This window comes from Macadamia integrifolia, unplaced genomic scaffold (genome assembly GCF_013358625.1).
Source record: "Macadamia integrifolia cultivar HAES 741 unplaced genomic scaffold, SCU_Mint_v3 scaffold561, whole genome shotgun sequence".
NCBI classification, from domain to species: domain Eukaryota; kingdom Viridiplantae; phylum Streptophyta; class Magnoliopsida; order Proteales; family Proteaceae; genus Macadamia; species Macadamia integrifolia.
Genome location: NW_024870485.1, coordinates 64,067 through 83,395, shown reverse-complemented (window position 1 = coordinate 83,395; position 19,329 = coordinate 64,067). Strand labels below are relative to the sequence as shown.

Here is a 19,329-nt window from a genome sequence, read left to right as displayed (position 1 = left end):
TAGTCCACGCCATCCTACCAATCTCACTACCTCATGTGAGGCTGAGATATTCAATTTTTTTTTTTTTTTCAACCGTTCACTTAATAGGATTACCCAACAGTCGTCACCGAATAGTAATTAGAGGTAGTAGTTGATAGTGAGATCCAATTAAGGAGGATGTCTAGGGCTTTGATCAATGGAGATGAGGTCTTGTTTACAATCTCTGGAGGCTACTGGTTTCTGCTTTGCATTGCTGTGTCTCTAGCAATGATCACGGTTGTGATATTTGCATGTGGAGATGATCCTGATCATAAGCGTCGCAAGCGCAGGCCAGGTGTAGATTATTTCCCTGGTAGTGGTGTTGATGGCGGTGGTGGCGGGGGTTGTAGGGGAGGAGGAGATGGTAGCGGTGGCGGCGGCGGTGGTGGTGGTGGATTTGGTGGCTGAGAATTGTGGCATTAAGCTTTGTTTCTCCCAAATCAATTCTCTCTCTCTCCCTAAGAGATTCAGAAAAATGTTCACTTCTGGATATTGGATTGTTTTGTATAATCTATTTATAGATGGAAAACATGATAATATTGCCACAATTGCTTTTATTTTGGATCCTTTTGTAATAATTTGCTTTGATGATTCATTTTTTTCCTATGAAATTTGTTTGATCAGTCTATCTACACTAACTACTTTTGAGTTTGTTTTGAGGGTAAAATAGATCCATAATTATTAAAATCACATGTTTCTTTTAGTTTCTCATGAGGGAAAAGTCTGGGCACGCCATAAGGAAAGTCTGGGCACGCCCTGGGGCTGCCTTGACTTGTCTCACAATCTCTTCCCCACCCCATGGAAAAGAGAGTCCATATATGTCTGTGTTGTCATTGCTTGAAATCACTAGCTCCAAAACAGTTAGTGGCATGTCCAATCTTTGTCCTTCTCGTTAAGGCGGGTAACTTGTTCAAAGTTCTAGACGGGTAAAGAGAAACCATGTTTTCTTTCTCTTGGAGCTCTAGTTGCACCAGCCTTTCCTATCTATTTCTTTGCTCTCTCAAACAAGCAATAGAGATATTTTTTCATAGGGGAATACACATGGGAGTACTAATGTAGGTCACACTCCAAAATGGAGTCCACACTCCAAATCAAAGTTATTATTATTATTAATTTTTTTTCATAATAGATACACCCCAAGAAAAGTTGAACTTGTGGCCTCTTAATTGTAAGGACTTATTGCGGGTGCATATCGTGTAAACATTTGACTTGAATAGTATTATAGATGATAGATATAGCCATATAGGCTCTCTCTCTGTCTTTCTCACTCTCACTGATTTTTGGATCATCACTTGTTAGTGTTGTTGAGACCAAGTCATCCTTGAAGCAAATATACAATATAAAGGATTTGGTTCCAGCAGATATAATCTTAAAGAGTAAAAATTGAAAACAGGAAAATGAAATTATTTTTAATCAATCACATTACATTGAGAAGATACAAAGGATGTTTAGTTAATTTGAGTGCAAGCCTTTTAATACTCCTATAGATCTGTACCATAATTTGGTTAAAAATAAAGGAGAGTTCCTATAGTGAATGAGAAATATGCTCAAATTATAGGACGATTCATTTATGCAATGAATTATAGAGGACCGGGGCAAGTAGAGTAGATTTATCAAATTCCTAGCTGAGGAACATTGAAAAGGTATAAATAGAGTAGTGTGGTACTTAATGGGAACCATCAGTTATGATTTACATTATGATGGCTCAACTCCAATTTTAGAGTGCTATTGTGATGTAGATTGAGTATCTAAGAAGAGAGCACTAAACATCCACGTGCGAGTAGCCCCAAAGAGGTAAAACTCAAAACCACACACTTTCTGATGTGAAGATCCCTTGACAACTCGACTAACCACACACTTCCAGAGGCAAAGATCCCTTGACAACTCGACTACTCCTTAGGGTTAAACTCTTTCACAACTAATGACTATGTATTATGATAATAAAGCGACAATTCCAATTGTGATAAATAAAAAATTTAGTAATAATTTTAAACATATTACAATGAGATATAATCATATCCGCAAATCTAATGAAGAATGGTAAAATAATCAATAAATATATTTCTAGTGATGAAATTTAGAAGATCCGCTCACAAAAGGTTTAAGAACCGAGACCCTTGCCATTGTTCACTACCTAATTCTGTCATCTTCCCTGTCATTTGCCCTTGTTCAATACCTAATTCTGTCGTCTTCGCTTTCATTTGCTCTTGTTCAATGCCTAATTTTTGTCACCCCTCCCTTCCAAAAAGCAAGTAAACAAGATACATTGTTTGTCTTTGCTATGACTTCTTATTTCATTTGGCTTCTTAGGAATGACATGTTGTTTAAACAAGTCAAGCCAAACTCTACGTGTTTGGAATTTAATCTGCAAGTGGTCTCAAGAATTGAAAATTTTTTCTGGTCATAAGTTCCTAATCTTCAACTCATGAAACATGTGGTTCTGATTTCGACTCTTCTTACCTCCTTAGAGCCCTCACACGGGGGTACTTAATGCTCTTCCCTGCTTTCGACGAAAGTTGAATGATTTTCATTCAACCCTGGTATTGACCCTATTCATGCGATTGTGAAGTTAGTATGAACCCACAGAATCAGGCCTTGACATCTGTCATTAGCATGAAAAAAAAAAAATAATAAATAAATATCACCTTATCATTTGTTATGAAAGCTATGACCCTATTATGTGTTTAGTGTAAATCTCCATTTATTGTGGTCTCTGTGGATAATGGTTTCATAGTCTCCACAGAAAGTCTAGATTCAGAAATTGCTTCAAGGGTTGCAATGAGCCAAAGAGCAAGGATGGACAACCTGATTGTCCGGATGGACTGTGAGCATGTGTTGAATTGGCTTTCTTAAGGAACTAGACAAGGATGACAAGTTTTAACCTATTTTTTGATGTTCATTTTTTATGAACACTTTTGATGTTGTAAATAGGGAGAAAGTTGTTTCCCCAACAGTGTTGTGTATGCCCAGACACAGAAATAGAGCCAGGGCATAAGCATCTTTCCACAACCTGATTTCACTTCCCCATGAATCTAGGTGCACGCAACACTATCAGGTAATGTTCGTTTTCTCTTGAAAATATTATCAGGAAGCCTATGAATGATAATTCTATTGCCCACACGTGAGCAGGTATGGCTAGGATGGATATGCTTACCTCTACTATTACAGATAATATTTGTAATTTCCTTTCTAAGTATTTTCTTTTCTTTTCAACAAAAAAAAAAAAAAAGACTCAAAAATGAAGTCAGCAATACAAGATTTTACAACAGGAAAAGCCAAAAAAAAAAAAAAAAAAAGAATTCCAGAAGTGACTAAATAAAAGTATAGAATATATTTTTTAGTTCACCAAATAAAATCATAATCTAATAATAAGCAGAACATAATCAAGTATTGCATCAACAAACAAGAGAAATAAGAGTTCCCATCTCAGCCGCTTGAGGCTTGACAGCAAGGAAATAAAAAAAAAATTACAAAATTTGTAGCTCACTGAAGCAGACACCCATCACTCCTCATCAGAATAATTGAACTTTATTGAATGGGTTTGTAAATCAATCTGCCCTCCCCTGTAACTGCCACGTTTCTTCTTCGTCTTTTCATGGCGAAAATCTCTGAAAGAAACAAAAGTTAGATAAAAGACACACAAAGGAGGTCCAGAGGATATTTTGAACATACGTTGTCAAATTCAGTTGGAAGCGGTTGCAATCATATAGCTTACCAACAAATGAAAATTTAGGACAATAAATACTAGTTCATTAATTTGGTTGATGTATGCTCTTGCTAATTATTGATGGCTATTGAGTTGGGGAGAGTTCGTATACTCTTGGGTTTTTTTTCTAGCCCGGGTTTTACTTTGCTTTCTTTCCCCTTCTCCCTCATGCATATCATTGCTATCCTTTTTTTTCACTCTCTCCATAAAGTATCACCCCAGATTTTCAGGTGATTGAAGTGTTTCAAGGACTCCGCTAACCCCACAGAATGACTTCAGAGTTCACTCAATGTCCTATGATTCTATCTGAACACATCAAATGGGATCCAGGGCATCTAAAACCCCGTAAAACAGGGGAAAGAGAAGAAAAATATATATTTTATTGATATTTGAAACTCCATGTCAGATTTATCTGTTGAGCTACCTCAGAAGGAATGACCCCAGAAGTACTAAAAATCTGTGAATGAAGTACCAGGTTTTGAAAAGAAAAAATGACCACGTGACCAGCTACATAGAAATTTACGTGTTGAAAACAGTAATCGATAAGTTGTCTCTATCAAAATTCAAAAACATATATGCACATAGTAAGGCAAGGAAATATACCTTCCTCTAACCTGGCCGAGGACTTCTTGTGCTTTTGCACCATATCCAGTATCTGCACCATCCTGCAGAAAGGTTTCATTTGAATAATCTGTGATAAATCCAAGAATAGAAGGAAAAGAAAGAGCATACCATACATAAAAGCATAGTTTTTAAACAAAGAAAAAAGAACAAAGAAGAAGATGAAGAAGAAGAAGGGGTTGGGGAGGGGGATGGAACAAAGACACACCTTTGCCCAATAAGAATTATCCTGAAGCCTCTCATCAACGAACTTCACTTCTTCAACTTTCACCCTTTGAAATGCGTTAACCGACTTGGGCTGCTACATCATTGTCCACAAGAAGAATCTTAGCAGGAAGTTCCCTTTACTTGAATTATTAGGAGATTGTTGATGAAAAATAACCACACAAAATAAAAAAAAAAGGAGGGAGAATTAAATGCTGTGTCAACATTATTTTCATGATCTATTGCCATTTAGCATACATAGACAGACGAAGGTCAGTCCACGTGATAAAGGACATTGTATAAGTCTCAGGTCATAATTTAACCCAAAAAACAAGCATAAGAAATGGTTCAGAGTAAGAATAAAGTTCAAGCAAATATGACAAGCTTTGGAAGACAGCTTACAAAATTCAGGCCATCCAAGTTTGATTGTTGGTAGCAACTCGTAGATTTTTTTTTTTTTTCTAATTTCTATTTTTAATTCTCAGGGGCCTTTAACAACAACTCAACCTTATCCCAACTAAATGCAGTTGGTTACATGGATCCTTTACCCTCCAGTCAGTTTCTATATATATGATACAAGGCCTAAGCTATGCATGCCTTTCCTGCCTTTCCTCACAAAATGCAGTTGGTTACATGGATCCTTTCCTCCAAGCTATGCATGCCTCTCTCTCTCTCGTTATGCAATTATTTTAATTCTCAGGGGTCTTTATGTTAAAGCAGTGGGGCCCATTCTGATTGTGGCATGTGGGTTCAGTTTAGGCTAGTATATTTATTATCTATAAAGTCTAATTCAAACTGTTAATTGTCATTACTTGTTAGGCAGTTGAAGCCAAGAGGGATTCATGTCTCTTTTAATATAAAAGATCTGTAAATTCCCTAATCTACTGAAATTGGGAATAAAGTATTATTTTATTTAAAGCTGAGCGTATATGAGACTGCTCTCACCCCCTTTGTTTCCCATCAACCACTATTCTTTCACTCCCTCCTATATCAATCAGCCTTTCTCCCTAGGGCAGCGGCTAGGGCTCAGTATGGAACATTTCTGTTTCAAACTTGTTCCGAGTCACAAACAGTTTTTTCTATTTCTGGATTTTTGGAGTAATTTTGTACCAACAAATGTCGTATGGTAAACCTGGAAAAATGTCTGTTACTACAGAAAAACAGGAACATGTATGGAATGCCGTATTAGCAGAAACAGTTTTCTCTTCTGTTTTTACCAAATTACATAAAATGGAGGTGGTAGTAGAGGTGGTGCTGGTGGTGGTGCTGGTGACAGCGGTGGAGGTGGTGGTTGCGGTAGTGGTAGTGGTAGTAGTCGGTGACAGTGGTAGTGGTGGTTGTGGCGGTAGTGGAGGTGGTGGTGGTGGCACCCCTTTGATTTTTTTCTCTATAAAAGTCATGCATGCAATTTTGGAGAATCGTTTCTCATTTCTTCGGAACAAATTTTTGGTGTTTCTTTTCTCTAGCCTGGTTCATTCTAAAACTAAAACAGACCGGCCGTCACGTAAAGATTTTGTTCCATTTCTGTTCCAACAAACAGAAAAACACCAGAAACGATCTTTTGGAATGTTACCATACAGACCCTAAGGTCGCCTTCTTCCTCTCTATTCTCTGTCTCCTGCAGAAGATTGCTTCTTCTATGTCAGAGAGCTGTTATGGTGCTGGAACCAGATCTGAATCATCCTTGCAGGTTAGTAACAGTTCTGTATATTGGTAGTTAATCTCTTTATCTGTCACTTACATTTGAAAATCTGTTATCAGTTTTTTATATATCTTTATCTGATTCCAGATGTGTCAACTAGCTTCAGATTTGAGAGTATGTCATCATTTGGGCTTTGGGCTTATAAAATGGTCCTTTTACAATTAAAAACCCAAAAATACTAGGCCAATGACCCATATAACCCATAAGGGACTTAAAATTAAGTCTAACTTGAACCAATCTTGAGTCACGATCAGTTTGACCCAGAAAACTTAACCAAACCAAAAACAGCACGCCCTTTTTCTCTTCTAAGTGGAGTTCTGCATCACTTAGCTCGTCTATAAATAAGTGTCTTAAGCACCAATCTATTGAAATTCTTACTGATTAACGAAGTTCCTGTTTGGGTTTTGAGGCAACCTGGTATAATTGTACTGCTAGTGCATGTTGGTACCGATCATTCCCTGGTTTGGCTAGTGATCCTCTAATATTTCTTCTGATTGCTCCTTCAAGTATCAGATCAGATTGTTTCTCTTTCCGCTGATTAGCACTCTTGAGTTTAAGTTAGTGTTAGTGTTAGTCCGTCCTAGCATCACTTTTGGGTTGAAAGAATTTGCAAAAACTCGTTCAATTCATCTCAGATTGGCCCAAAATTTTAGGAAACAGTTCTTTCCTACAGAGTGACTTGAAATTCAAATTTTGAGGCCAAACAGAGTTGGGATTTAGAAAAATAACTGTTTCCTACAATTTTTGGCACTAAAGCTTCTATATATATAGTTCCATAGAATAACAATTTATAAATTACTTGTCTCTTCATCTGACAATTTTTTTCCCCCATACAAGATAGTTTGTAACCAAAATACCTAATTTTATGATGAACTCAACCTTGCTTGGTAAGTAGCACTTAGGTCAATTTTCATACTGTGTTTAACATGCCAATTAATAGGTATTTGACACTTCAGCAATTTTTAGTCTATAGGAATTGTTTAAATTATATTCTTTTTCAGTGGCCAATTTCTATTTTAACAAACATAACATCTACATGCAAGTCATATACCCACCCTAGTAACTAACAAAAGGGTAAAAATTTAAGGTAAGAAAGAAAGATTGGACCAAAGGCAGAGAAGACACATAAAAAAGCAGAATATCAAAAAAGTAATAAATGTTTATATCAGATATTCGAGCATTTATAATCAGGCGTGGAAAATCTGATAAATTATATGGAGTAAATGAAAGGATCCATTGTGTTAATTAAGTTTTCTCTAGTAATCAGGATGGTGTTGCCCATATGACCAATCTGTCCTGTGATACTTCTTGTTATTTGGGTGTATGTGCTTTAAATTTTGTACTCCTCTGACTTGTTTATGATTTAATCTTTCTTTTTTATCACCAAAAAAAAATGATCCGCAATACTAAACCATAAATCATCACATCAACGAGTACTAGTCTTTTACAATGTAAACCATAACGTGGAAAAGGAAAAGCACATACCTCAGCTGAACCATTCTGGTGTTTCTTGATTGTTTTCTCCGTGGATCGTTCTCTACCATCCTTCACAAAGCTCCCACTGGTAAGTCCACCAAGTTGCTTGTCAACAGACATTTCCCGTGAATTATTGGAATCAATATGGCCATTATGTGTTTTCCTCTTTTTGGTAGCATTTTCATCAGCCTCTGAAGATTTTGCCTCCTTGGGATGTTGTTGACTTCCCTTGTCCTCCTCCGAACCCTCATCTTTAGTCAGTTGAGCCTCTGTAATCCCTGTTCCTTCATCAGATTGAGATTTGCTTTCTTCAGAAACCAACCTTTTCCTTTTCTTGGAACTCTTCTTCTTTATATCAATTCCGTTATCATCCTTTGCCTGAAGATCCAGTTCAGTCTTGTCTTTTGAGGACATCGAATCTTTAGATTTCTCTTTAATTGCCTCATGTGATGCTTCTGATTGGTTTTGTTCAATATCCTCAAGATGAGATCCAGGGATCAACTTGCTTTTCTTTTTCTTTTTGGATTTTGTACTTTTATTCAATACATCAGACTGTGGTTCATGAGAAGTATCACTAGCAGGCTCCTCAGAAACTTCTAGCTTGTGTTTCCTCACCTTCCCTTTAGATTTTACATCTATATGAGTACTTAACTCATCCACTAATTTTTTGCCCACCACAGGCTGTTCATTTGATGACTTTGCACCACCCTCATTGTTTTTCTTTCTCTTCTTCTTTGTGAGCTCCATGGAGACATCTAAATTACTCTCCCCCTCAACTTTTTCAGTAGCACCATCTTTTCGCAAATCTGCAATTTCTGTGCATCTGGAATCAGAACCAGCCTTAAGAGTTTTACCAAGAAACAGTGTAGTACAAACTCTCTAGAACAAATATTTTGATTTTAAAAAAGGCCTCTCAACTGGCCAAAGCCTCAAAGACCATATCTCAACAGATAAGACACTTACCTGGGTCCTTGGAACAATTGGTGCTTGCTTCTATGTGACATCCACTGCATTGAAAAAGTAAAAAAGAGATACAACAAGCATGAGGACTCACAACAATATCAAAGTAACTTGAATCAAGACAGGCAAGGTAATGACAATAGAGAGTAGAAAAACTAATGATGCAGCAGTCCTCAATTGGATCAAAATAGAACGGCTTTGGCATCCCAAGTTTTCGAATCCCAAGAAACTGATGCAAATCCATCACCAAAATAGGCTTGTTTTATTAAGAATAAGCCTTGGGTTGGGTTCCATACATGTTGGCCTTTGTTCCCATGTGTTTTGAGTGTAATAGGCCATTTTTATGGGCCTAAACTAGGGGTATTAAGGTTGCATACGGGATTTACTGATTTCTTTCCTTTTTCATTAGTTTCTTTTTCAGTTGGGTTCAATTTAAGTTGTGAGTCTTTGTTATTTCTAAAGATTTAAGTTATTAGTTGAGTCAAGTACTTAGTTTCCTTTCCTTTTTCAGCTAGTTCCAAATTTCAGTTTTTAGTAAGTATTATATTAGGAGGCTAAATTAAAGTTTCCTTTTAAGGAACCTTCTATTTTGTAATTCCTTCCTTCATCATTATAAATAAAGAAGAAGAGCTCCTAAAGCTAGAACGATTTTGATAAACAAATTAATGGATGTTGCTATTGTCTTCTCCATGAAGAGTTGTCTTGCGTTTGATCAAGGCTGATGGAACTGGTATTTGATCCAATTGACTCTTTGCGATGTGAAGCCCAAGAGTTTTTTCTTCTTCAAGCTATCTTCTTCTCTCAACCATCCAAGGAGTTACAGATCAGTCCAAGCACTACAGGTACTTGAAACTATTCCCTCCCTTAGTTCTACCCGGAAATTCAGAAGCTTCTATTCTGGTGTTTAGCTGTCTGAAACAGAATTGGCTGAAACTAGGACTGATCATCCTTCCCATCTAGTACTCCACTCAACCCAATTAGCAAGTCATTTTGACCTGTAGTTTGTGAGATATTCAAAATCACTCTATCCTTGTTCTTAAGTGAATTTTACCCAGTTTACAGACCTGAAAGCAGAATTGGTAGGGTAGTCCTCATCTCTGTTGTTTCCTATGATATTTCTTCATGTTTATGGATCTGTTTGGATACTGTTTCAGTACTTAATATACCCTTTACAGTTGGTTATATTCTGATTTCAGAAACCTTCACTTCTGGAATTGATAGCCCTGATTTCCAGAATCAGTTTCTTCTTTAGTTCTGATCTGTTTTGCATTGCTGTTCTAAAGAAATCAATTCTAGAAATCAGGGCTATCAATTCCAAAAGTGAAGGTTTCTGAAATCAGAATATAACCAATTGTAAAGGGTATATTAGGTACTGAAATAGCATCCAAATAGATCCATAAACATGAAGAAATATCATAAGAAACAATAGAGATCAGGACTGCCCTACCAATTGTGCTTCCATGTTTGTAAACTGGGTAAAATTCACCTAAGCACAAGGATAGAGTGATTTTGAATATCTCACAAACTACAGGTCAAAATGAATTGCTAATTGGGTTGAGAAGAGTAATAGATGGGAAGGATGATCGATCCTAGTTTCAGCCAATTCTGGTGGCTGAAACTGTTTCAGACAGCCAAACACCAGAATAGAAGCTTCTGAATTTCTGGGTAGAACTAAAGGAGGGAATAGTTTCAAGTACCTGTAGTGCTTGGACTGATCTGTAAGTCCTTGGATTATTGAGAGAAGAGGAAGAAGAACCTCTTGGGTTTCATACCGCAAAGAGTCAATTGGATCAAACACCAATCCCATCAGCTTTGGTCAAACACAAGACAACTCTTCATGGAGAAGACAATAGCAGCAGCCATTAATTTGTTTATCATAATCGTTCCAACTTTAGGAGCCTCTTTTTCAAGTGTTCTTTTTTACGTAATCAGTTGCTGATCATCCAATCAGATACTCAAATCCCAATTCTGTCCAGAAAATTAGAAAGTTCTGTGAAGAGTTTTTCAGAATCTGCCCAGGCCAAGCCATCAGTTGGGCTGAGTTTTGGATCGAAGAAGCCCCCTATACAGAGGGAAACTTGACTTGGTTCCCAGCCCTGTTGGACCCTCTGGTATGAAGATATACAAAATCACTCATAGAAGTTGCTAAATTTGTAATGGAATGAACCTTTAAAACATAGCTTGTTTTAGCATTTGAGCTGGCTAATTGGGATACCCATTGCCTATTAGTAGTCTCATAAATCATAATGAAAGCAAGTTTACACTTAATAGGTCATCATTTTCATATAAGACACTTCCCATGTGCGATGAAATTACAGAAACTTAATGAAGTTGTACAAGTTTCTAACCTGTCTTCCATATTTTCCATCTTGTTTCTATATTAATCAGAACAGTAACTAAAGAGATATCTCGAAGGCAACAAGGAGGAGATTTAAGGCCCTCCCCAAGCAACAGCAGTAGCATGTAGTAAGCCAGTACCAATAGGTTCATCACCTGTTACTACTAATTAATATGTAACTTGAATGTAACATGTTAATAAACCATCATCCTTAATACTCTTATTTTATTTTTATTTTTTGGGCGTGTATGGTTTGGATCAACACACAGATGCAAACTCAGAGCGGATGTGCACATCAGAAAAAAGGTATTATAGTCTGAGGTAACCCCATCAGTCAATCTCCTTCCCTTTTTACGTTGTCTTATTTTATGGGCTCCATTGCACAACTGTCGTGTCTACTGCCATACCAATCTCATTTCCATCATTGTTTTTCAATTTAAAAAAACAATTCGGCTTCTAGCTGCTTTGATAAACCTTGCTATGTGCAAGAATCCAAACTGTACAAAAATTAACTTGCTATTTACATTTATCTTCCATGTTTTCAAAGCCTCCAATATGGAAACTAGAAGAACAGAACACCAATCTACAGGGGGAGGGGGGAAGTCCTACTCTAACGTCACCTTAGTGTCTCATCACAGTGTTCAGTGGGTTTTTCGCACCCATCTATCTGAACAGAATACTTCAGTTATCCATCCAGATTGAAAGGCGAAAAAAGTAATAAATCTCATTGTACCTAGAGTCCAGATACTTGTAATACATCTCCTCCAAATCCAAAGAATGTCCCTTCTGATCCTCAATCTGCATCCAAATGTAAATATAAGAAAGTTACATCCACCAACTCCAAAAAAAAAAAAAATAAATAAATAAATAAAGGGGAAAACAATACAGGTTGTGTTGACAGGCTAGGTTTAGATTATCCGTAGACTGAATTAAAGCTTGGCAGAATCAGATTGATACAGATCGAAGGTTTAAAATCAAATACATGCAGACCAGCCAGCCTAGGCCCTCAAGCCCAGCCCTTGCGGCCACTTTATGCACCAGGCTTAAGCCCATCAGTAAGTCCTTTACTTAGTCCTTGCATGGAGGACTCTTTAGTAGTTACTATTTTCATTAGATTCTACTTTAACATGCTTAGTAGTTAGTTACCTTTTTTATGTTGTTTTGTTTTGTGCGTGTGAAGCTATAGCCTTGTTTAGTGGGCGAGCCTGTGGTACAACGGTTAAGGTAGTGCAACATGTTGGTCACAGACTCACAGGTTCAAAACTTGAAAACAGTCTCCCCTATGAAGCAAAGGGTAAGGCTGCAAACATTTGCCCCTCCCAAACCCTATAGTAACGGAAGCCTTGTGCACTGGGTTCTATAGCCTTGTTTATCATCATTGTATTTGAATCAAACTTTGAGGGTCTCGAGTACTAGGTGAAACCTAGTTTTGATAGTGATTTGGGACTGTTCTGAGATTTATTTTGGGAATTATGAAAGATCTCCTACAGGTGGTTTGAGTTCCTATGGGTAGGATTTTGAAATTTACTTAGTGTCGTCTTTAATCCATTACAAACATTTCGGTTATTATGCAATGTCATCATTTCATCCAAGAAATGAACGTCGTCAAGGAGGGCATCATCTGCTACAAGACAACCACAGTAGTGAGCTTATCTTGGTGGAAATAAGCATAGTTGTCAAACCGACGCCTTGACGTCCAGGAGGTTTGCCTGAGGCCTAGGCGGTTGTTGCCTTATTGCATTGTATGTCGTCTTATGTTTTGACACTTATTTATGCCAAATATCATTTAAGTAAATGTTTTTTACTTAAGATATTAGTCATAAATAAGCAAATACCTCCTATTTGAATCCAATAAAAATAGTTTAAAATCAAATTCTAAAAGGATAAAAAATCAACTCCCTGATCCAGAAACAAAAACTCGATTTTTTGTTGTAGGGCGATTTTCAACTTTCAAATGGCTAGGGTTTTTTCTCAATTCTGAAAATTTTATAAATTTTATCATGGTAATACATTGCTAAAACCAAAACGTCGGTAAAATAATCTTTTGTTTTTATGTCCATAAATTATTTCCTTTCAGACGATTTAATAACATTCACGCACTTTCCAATAAGTTTGACCGGAACATAACTTTGTCATAACAACTCAAATTAAAGTAATCTTAGACTTGTTGAAAGTTAGTTTTGTGTTATACCTAATACAAAAAGTCTAATGTAAAAATAAAATCATTTGACCAATCAAACTTATTATAGAACAAGAGCATTTCTCTAAATGTCAATAAGTCATGGTTGGTTTTTTATGACTTGATGTGAATGTGACTATGTTGATTTTTTATTACTTGATGTTGCTTAATGTTGATTTGATGTCATAGGGTATAATGTATATATTATTACATACTAAATAACTTTAAAAAATAGGAGAAATAAAAAATAACAAGTGGGTGACTTGATTGCAAGGCAACGCCATAGCGGGCAATTCATCGCCAAATCAATTAGCCACCCCTTTACCGCCTTGGGTTGCCATGAGGCCATGACAACTATGGAAATAAGACTTGGGTTGAGTACTTGAGTTACATAAGTATTGTGCCTTTGGTCCAAGGGCGGTTTTCATTGTAATTGGCCATTTTAATGAGCCTAGAATGTGGATAGGAACTAGGAATACGAGATTAGTCCACTAGGACGAGTTTCATCAAAATCCTTGTGGTTTTATGACTTGGTCTTTAATGTCATTTTGTGTTAGAAGTTCTCTGAGTCAATAATGTAGGAGTAGATCACAAGAAACTAACCCCCACAATTTATAAACCTCAAACAAGACAAATAAGACTAGGAAACAAGGGAATAAGACCCTCAAATAAACCCCCAAGGATATAGTACCAACATAGAAGCTAAACTAGCCCAAAACCCAACCCGATAGGAGAGAGAAAGGCCTGCAATATGGCTGAAGAGAGAGAGGTGCGGTCAGATCTGTAGGGCTCCAACTGAGCTGCACTCTTGAGCGTAGGTAGCCCCTAGGGAGGGTACAAAAACCTAAAAATTTGAGAGACTTTTAATGGATGGTTGATGAGATATTTACCTTCTTGATTTTCAGACCTAAGAGAGAGATTCTGAAGAATTCTGCAGGAATAGCAACTGGGTGAGCTGAACAGCTTTAAGAAGAGGATTAAGTAATCCTATCGTGCCTTTTAAACAACCCTTAGTAGTAGCTCCTTCATCAGATTCACAATAGAGGAAAAGAGAGAGATCGCATAAAGAAAGAGGGGGGGGAACCACACACAGCCCTAAGGCTCTCAATACTCAAACTCAATTCATATTTTCTTCAATCTGTCTTTATGAGTACATAGACTCCTTTATTTAAAGAGAACAAAATAGCAATCCTATTATAACTAGGAGCTAGTTTCCAAATAGGACTAGACACTCCTAGCAGGACTTGAACTCATAATAGGACTAGGACTATAACTCCAACATGGAGTTGGTAACTAACTAACCTAAATTGACTAATAACTGCAATAAAAAAAAAGAAATAGACTCAAAACAGGACTCTAACTAAACTAATGAATTAAATCTCGTTTTCCTACTTGCTACCTATATTTTAGGCCCATTAAAGTAGCCCATTACAAAGATAACCCATGGGATCAAAGGTCCAGCACATACATAACTCATCCCAAAGCTTATTTGCAATAAAATAAGCCCATTAACTGACTTATCTACATCAGTCAAGTACTAGAATTCTTAGGAAATCTGTATGGGTTATATTTTTCTATCTATGCTATAGTTCTAGTGTCCTAATTAGAGAAGGGGTGTCTGATTTTACCACTCCAATACAGTTTAGGATTTCAGTCAGTTTATGAATTCTATAGATAGATTTACTCAGCCCATAGTCTAACCAAAATATTGATGACATTACCTTCAAGATTTGGCTGTGTGGACTCACAGCTCTTAGGTGAATTCCTAATCTCCTTGGTGAACTCCAAGGGTTTCTTCATAGTTGGATTCCTGTTTTTCATGCCTTATTCTTTTATTTCTGTTTATTTATTTTCAATTTTAGGTAAGTTTTCTGCTCCTTTCTGAAAACAGTGGCACTCTGTTTTTTCCTCAATCTCAGCTTGCTTGTCATGATCATCTCTCTCTAAATTCTGATAGTTTCTTCTCAAATTTAATATTCTAGTCATTGGTTTCTTTCTTGAATTCCAGTCTCAAAACTTGCAATAATCAGCTTAATTCTCAGTTCCAACTACACTGCCCAGTTTTCCTAGTTTCACTAGGACTAGTCGGTGCATCCTTCTCCAGATGTATAATTCCTGAGATCTTTTGAAGGCAGACTATATTAGTTGAGAACAACTCCAAACTGAATTTCAGATCACCCTCATTGCTATGATGTGGTTCATGCTTCTAGATAAATCCAGACTGTTCGAACTCTTTGAAGTAGAGTACTAGTCAATCTGGGCCACTCCTATTGCAGCCTGTGCAAGAGGAAGTTTCCTTAGTTTAGTTTACTTTCTGTTTTCCTTCAAATCTTAGGATTGGCCTAGACCTTTCCGTGTTTAAGCCTAAGACAGTCCATAGCTTAGCTATAAATAAGATGTAAGGCTGTAAGACTCCCCCATAATTTTTCTGTTGATGAATGAAGATGGTTTTTGCCTCCCAATTCTGTGTGCAGAATTTTTGTCGTGAGATGCAGCAGGCCCTTGGTGAGATGCTAAGGTAGCCTGGTGGGATTCCAATCAATTTCCAGGTGGGAAGCTTGGTTCATATCTTTCTAGTCCAATTCTTTTTCTTCTAATCAAACAGATCAGAATTCTTCTCTCCTTTCCTGTGCACACTTTCTAATTCTGTTCTTAGTTTATATTATTCTGCTGGCTTTGTTTCTTGTTCTTAAACTTCATATTTAAACTCAGTCAATCATTGTCAAGTTCTGTTTTCAGAATCAATACTGAAGATCCTGTTTATTTCATGGATTCCAAGTAGGATTTTTCTGAAATCAGCAATTTCGAATCTGGTTTCAAGTTCTGATTGTTGTTTTCTGTTATAGCTTCAGACTATTATTTAATTGTCAAATTAGATCATTGTTACCATTATTTTTAATCCTCTGACTTGCTGAAATCAATTACTGTTCAGAAATCCTGTCCTAGAATCCTACCACTAGTAGGATTGGGTTATATCTTCAGACCTGAGTCAAATTTGACGAGTCATTCTCCTCCCATATTCTGACCTTCAACCAGTATTTAGCCAATTCTGTGTCATTGATATTCTGGTATCAAATTTTTCCTAAAAGTGGGTTTCTTTACCTGACTGCGATTCTGGATTCTATTGAATTTCTGAACCTGAGAACCTTAGGTGACAAGAAACCCATTACTTGAATTCATTGTGTTGCTGTTCATTAGTTCATCAACACCATTTTACAGTCCGCAGATGTAAAACTGCTGTTTTTTCCCTATAGGTAGACCAACCAATAAGATATGCGTTGCTTGTGAAGGGCTGACTATTGCACAAATTGTAATGCTGCAGCACAATAATGTACCTACTCACTTTTAGATGGGGTATGCATGCATCTCCAAAGGAAAGGTGGATCCTTGATCCATGCTAGTGACAATATATAATTCCTTTGCACAATTCATCTTGTTGCTGCATCTAGTAGTATTTACCTTATGGTATATCAAGACATCAAATGCATAAAAAGATGACGACTTTTAATCTGGTATTATTTTGACAATCAATCAACTCATCTAGCGGTTAAACTTTGATGGATCAGCAACTCGGAAAGTTTTCCAGAGTTGATGGCTTTAGGGACACAGTTCTTTCTTCTCTTTTTTTAGAACAAAGAATTGTACATCAATTTTCAATTCACTTGTATGTTATACACAAAGGATAATTGATTTATAGAGTTATATAGGTACAACAAATAGTAATGGACATTGGAATTTTTTACCTGAATTTTGTACAAGTAAACAAATAATTCCCATATAAATCCGAATTTATTTGAAGTCTCACTTTTTTTACTGAATTATTAAATTAAAAAAAAAAGTATATTCAGAATTTTACGCCTACTGAATAATTCCAGAATCCGAATTTGTCAACTATGGTCTTGAGTGCATCATTCTATCTCAAGTTATAAAACTTCTTTCAAGTTCTCTAATTCCTTTGTTATTAAATATCCCGTACAATAAATCCTCTTGATTCCTATAGTTAGAATTTGGTTGGTTTTGGGTTTTCTATTATGACCATATAGTGCTAGATGTAGAGCCAGCTAATGTTATTGGATGGATAGAGAAAAATGAAGATGGGTGCAGTTGGAGATTCAGGTGCACAGTTAGACTCATGCCGCAGTAGGCTTCCACAGTGAACCCCTCATTCAGATGGAGGCAAGATCCTTCAATACCACAGCAGATGACTTAGCTAGATTAAGTGTTGTTAGAGAACAAAGCTATTTCATTCGGAATAGAACTCTTCTTGAGATGGAAAAACTCTTTCTAGTGGGAAAAATGGAGAAGAAGATACTTAGTAGCGGAAGCACAATGAGCTTATAACCCACTGATTTTAGAATCGAAACCTGAATCTGATAAAAGAAGCCCCTATACTTTTCATGCTGTGCAATTAAAAACAATAATGCTTTAGAATAGGCATGGATAATCAAATGAAATAACGCAGCACGATAAGACCCTCTTCTCTTTCACTTCACTACTGACGCTCTTGGTTTTTTTCCCAACAACAATAACAACAACAAAATAATGAACAAGGTACACAGACACAGTTTCAGTTCTTTGTTCAGCACTTGAAAGCATCATATTGGATTCAGTAAATGAAATGCATCATTTGCTTTCATTAGTTATTCGAACTACTATAATAGCTAGAAACTACCCTAACAAAATGTAGAATTGAAAACAAACCAAACCAACCCACATAGCATTGTACCTCGCTTAGGACTTCGGATCGAAAAGCAGATAGCGTTTCAGAGAATCCATTACGATCGAGATAAGCAGCAATAGAATGGAAAAGAACAGCTCTATCAGATGAATTCATTCTTTTCTTCTTCTTACTCTTCTTCTGCTTCTGGTCTACGGTAAGGATTTTATCAGTGGAATTGTTTTCTAGGGTTTCGGAAGAGAGCTTCTTCGCCATGTTGTGCTTTGCAAGCGTGACCTGACGAGGCTCGAATGCAATTAGAGCAGAGCTTGTGGTTCTTCCGAGCTTTGTAAGCATAAGCTCAAAGAGGAAAAACGGTGGGAGAAGAAGCAAGCCAAATAAGAAGAGGGAAGCGTATAGCTCTTTCAACGGCTAGGGTTTATAAGTATTGGAAGATAGGGAACATATGTTGGGAAAATTGCGAAAGTGACACTGCATGGAGAACTCCTACTCCTTGCTGCGGGAAATGCCCGATTCAGATTGGAATCGGCTAATTGGATTAGGATTCGCCTGATTCAGATCGAAAACGGTGTTCATCCACCCTGATTCCACTTAAAGACCAGCCTAAAATGTATAGATTAGTAAACGTGTCGGTCTTAAGCTCAACCTGTTTATAAATAGGTAGTACACGGTGCAAGGGGTAAGCCCAATGGGTGCTCGACCACCCCGACCTGTTTACAAGCTCAACTTGGCCTGACACATTTAACCAGACCATTTATATGTATATTTTGATTTTTTTTTTTTAATAAAATAGTGTATATATTGATATTTTTATTAATTATTGAAAGTAATTAAGTGTAATATATTTTATAAATTATTGATGATTTAGTAAAATATATTAAAGTATCTTAAATCTAAGACAATTAAAGACTGTTTAAGACTTGATTGATACATTAGCCCGTTTAAGCCCCTATTATAGCCCGATTAGTCCGATTAGGAGAAACTCGATTAAAGCCCGAAATCCGACGGAACTTGATATGAGACTAACTGAGATTGACTCAATACTCAAATAGGTAAATCATGGTTCAAGGGTATAGGCTGCCCAGGCCCAACCGAGACCAACCCTACCCGACCAATTGACACCCCTATTTTTGACCACTCAATATTGTTGATTCCCGTTATCCTGAATAAAAAACACCAGAATCATTGGAATATTCCTCACATCTGCTAATTTTTAGATTGATTCCATCCCCAATTGCGGGGTTTTAAAAACCTTATTTGTGTGTGGGGTGGCGTCACCAATGGTAAAAACGATATTTTGGACCTTTAATCGTTAGGAAAATAATAAAGGGAATAATAGTGGCAATTAGATTATGGGTAAATCTTATAAATGAGAGAACAATAACTTTTTTCAATGGCAAATACACTATCCGGCGGCTGCATAGTATATGTTTGCGCCTCTTTCTAT

The 19,329-nt window shown here is 36.8% G+C and overlaps 1 protein-coding gene across 3 annotated transcripts; it reads right to left on the bottom strand.

Moving 5' to 3' along the window:
- Positions 1-3,326: 3,326 nt before the first annotated feature.
- LOC122069240 (suppressor protein SRP40) lies at positions 3,327-18,317 on the bottom strand. 3 transcript variants are annotated; one of them, XM_042633210.1, is made up of 7 exons: positions 17,931-18,317; positions 11,759-11,823; positions 8,691-8,734; positions 7,737-8,542; positions 4,554-4,646; positions 4,328-4,389; positions 3,327-3,626 (listed from the first exon to the last, which is right to left on the bottom strand). In XM_042633210.1, the coding sequence occupies exons 1-7, from the start codon at positions 18,216-18,218 to the stop codon at positions 3,521-3,523; spliced, it is 1,464 nt and encodes a 487-aa protein (XP_042489144.1). In that variant the 5' UTR covers positions 18,219-18,317; the 3' UTR covers positions 3,327-3,520. The 3 variants fall into 3 exon arrangements, with proteins under 3 accessions (XP_042489144.1, XP_042489146.1, XP_042489145.1); XM_042633212.1 differs by having other exon boundaries at positions 7,737-8,533; XM_042633211.1 differs by having other exon boundaries at positions 4,554-4,643; positions 17,931-18,315.
- Between the last annotated feature and the right edge of the window lie 1,012 nt (positions 18,318-19,329).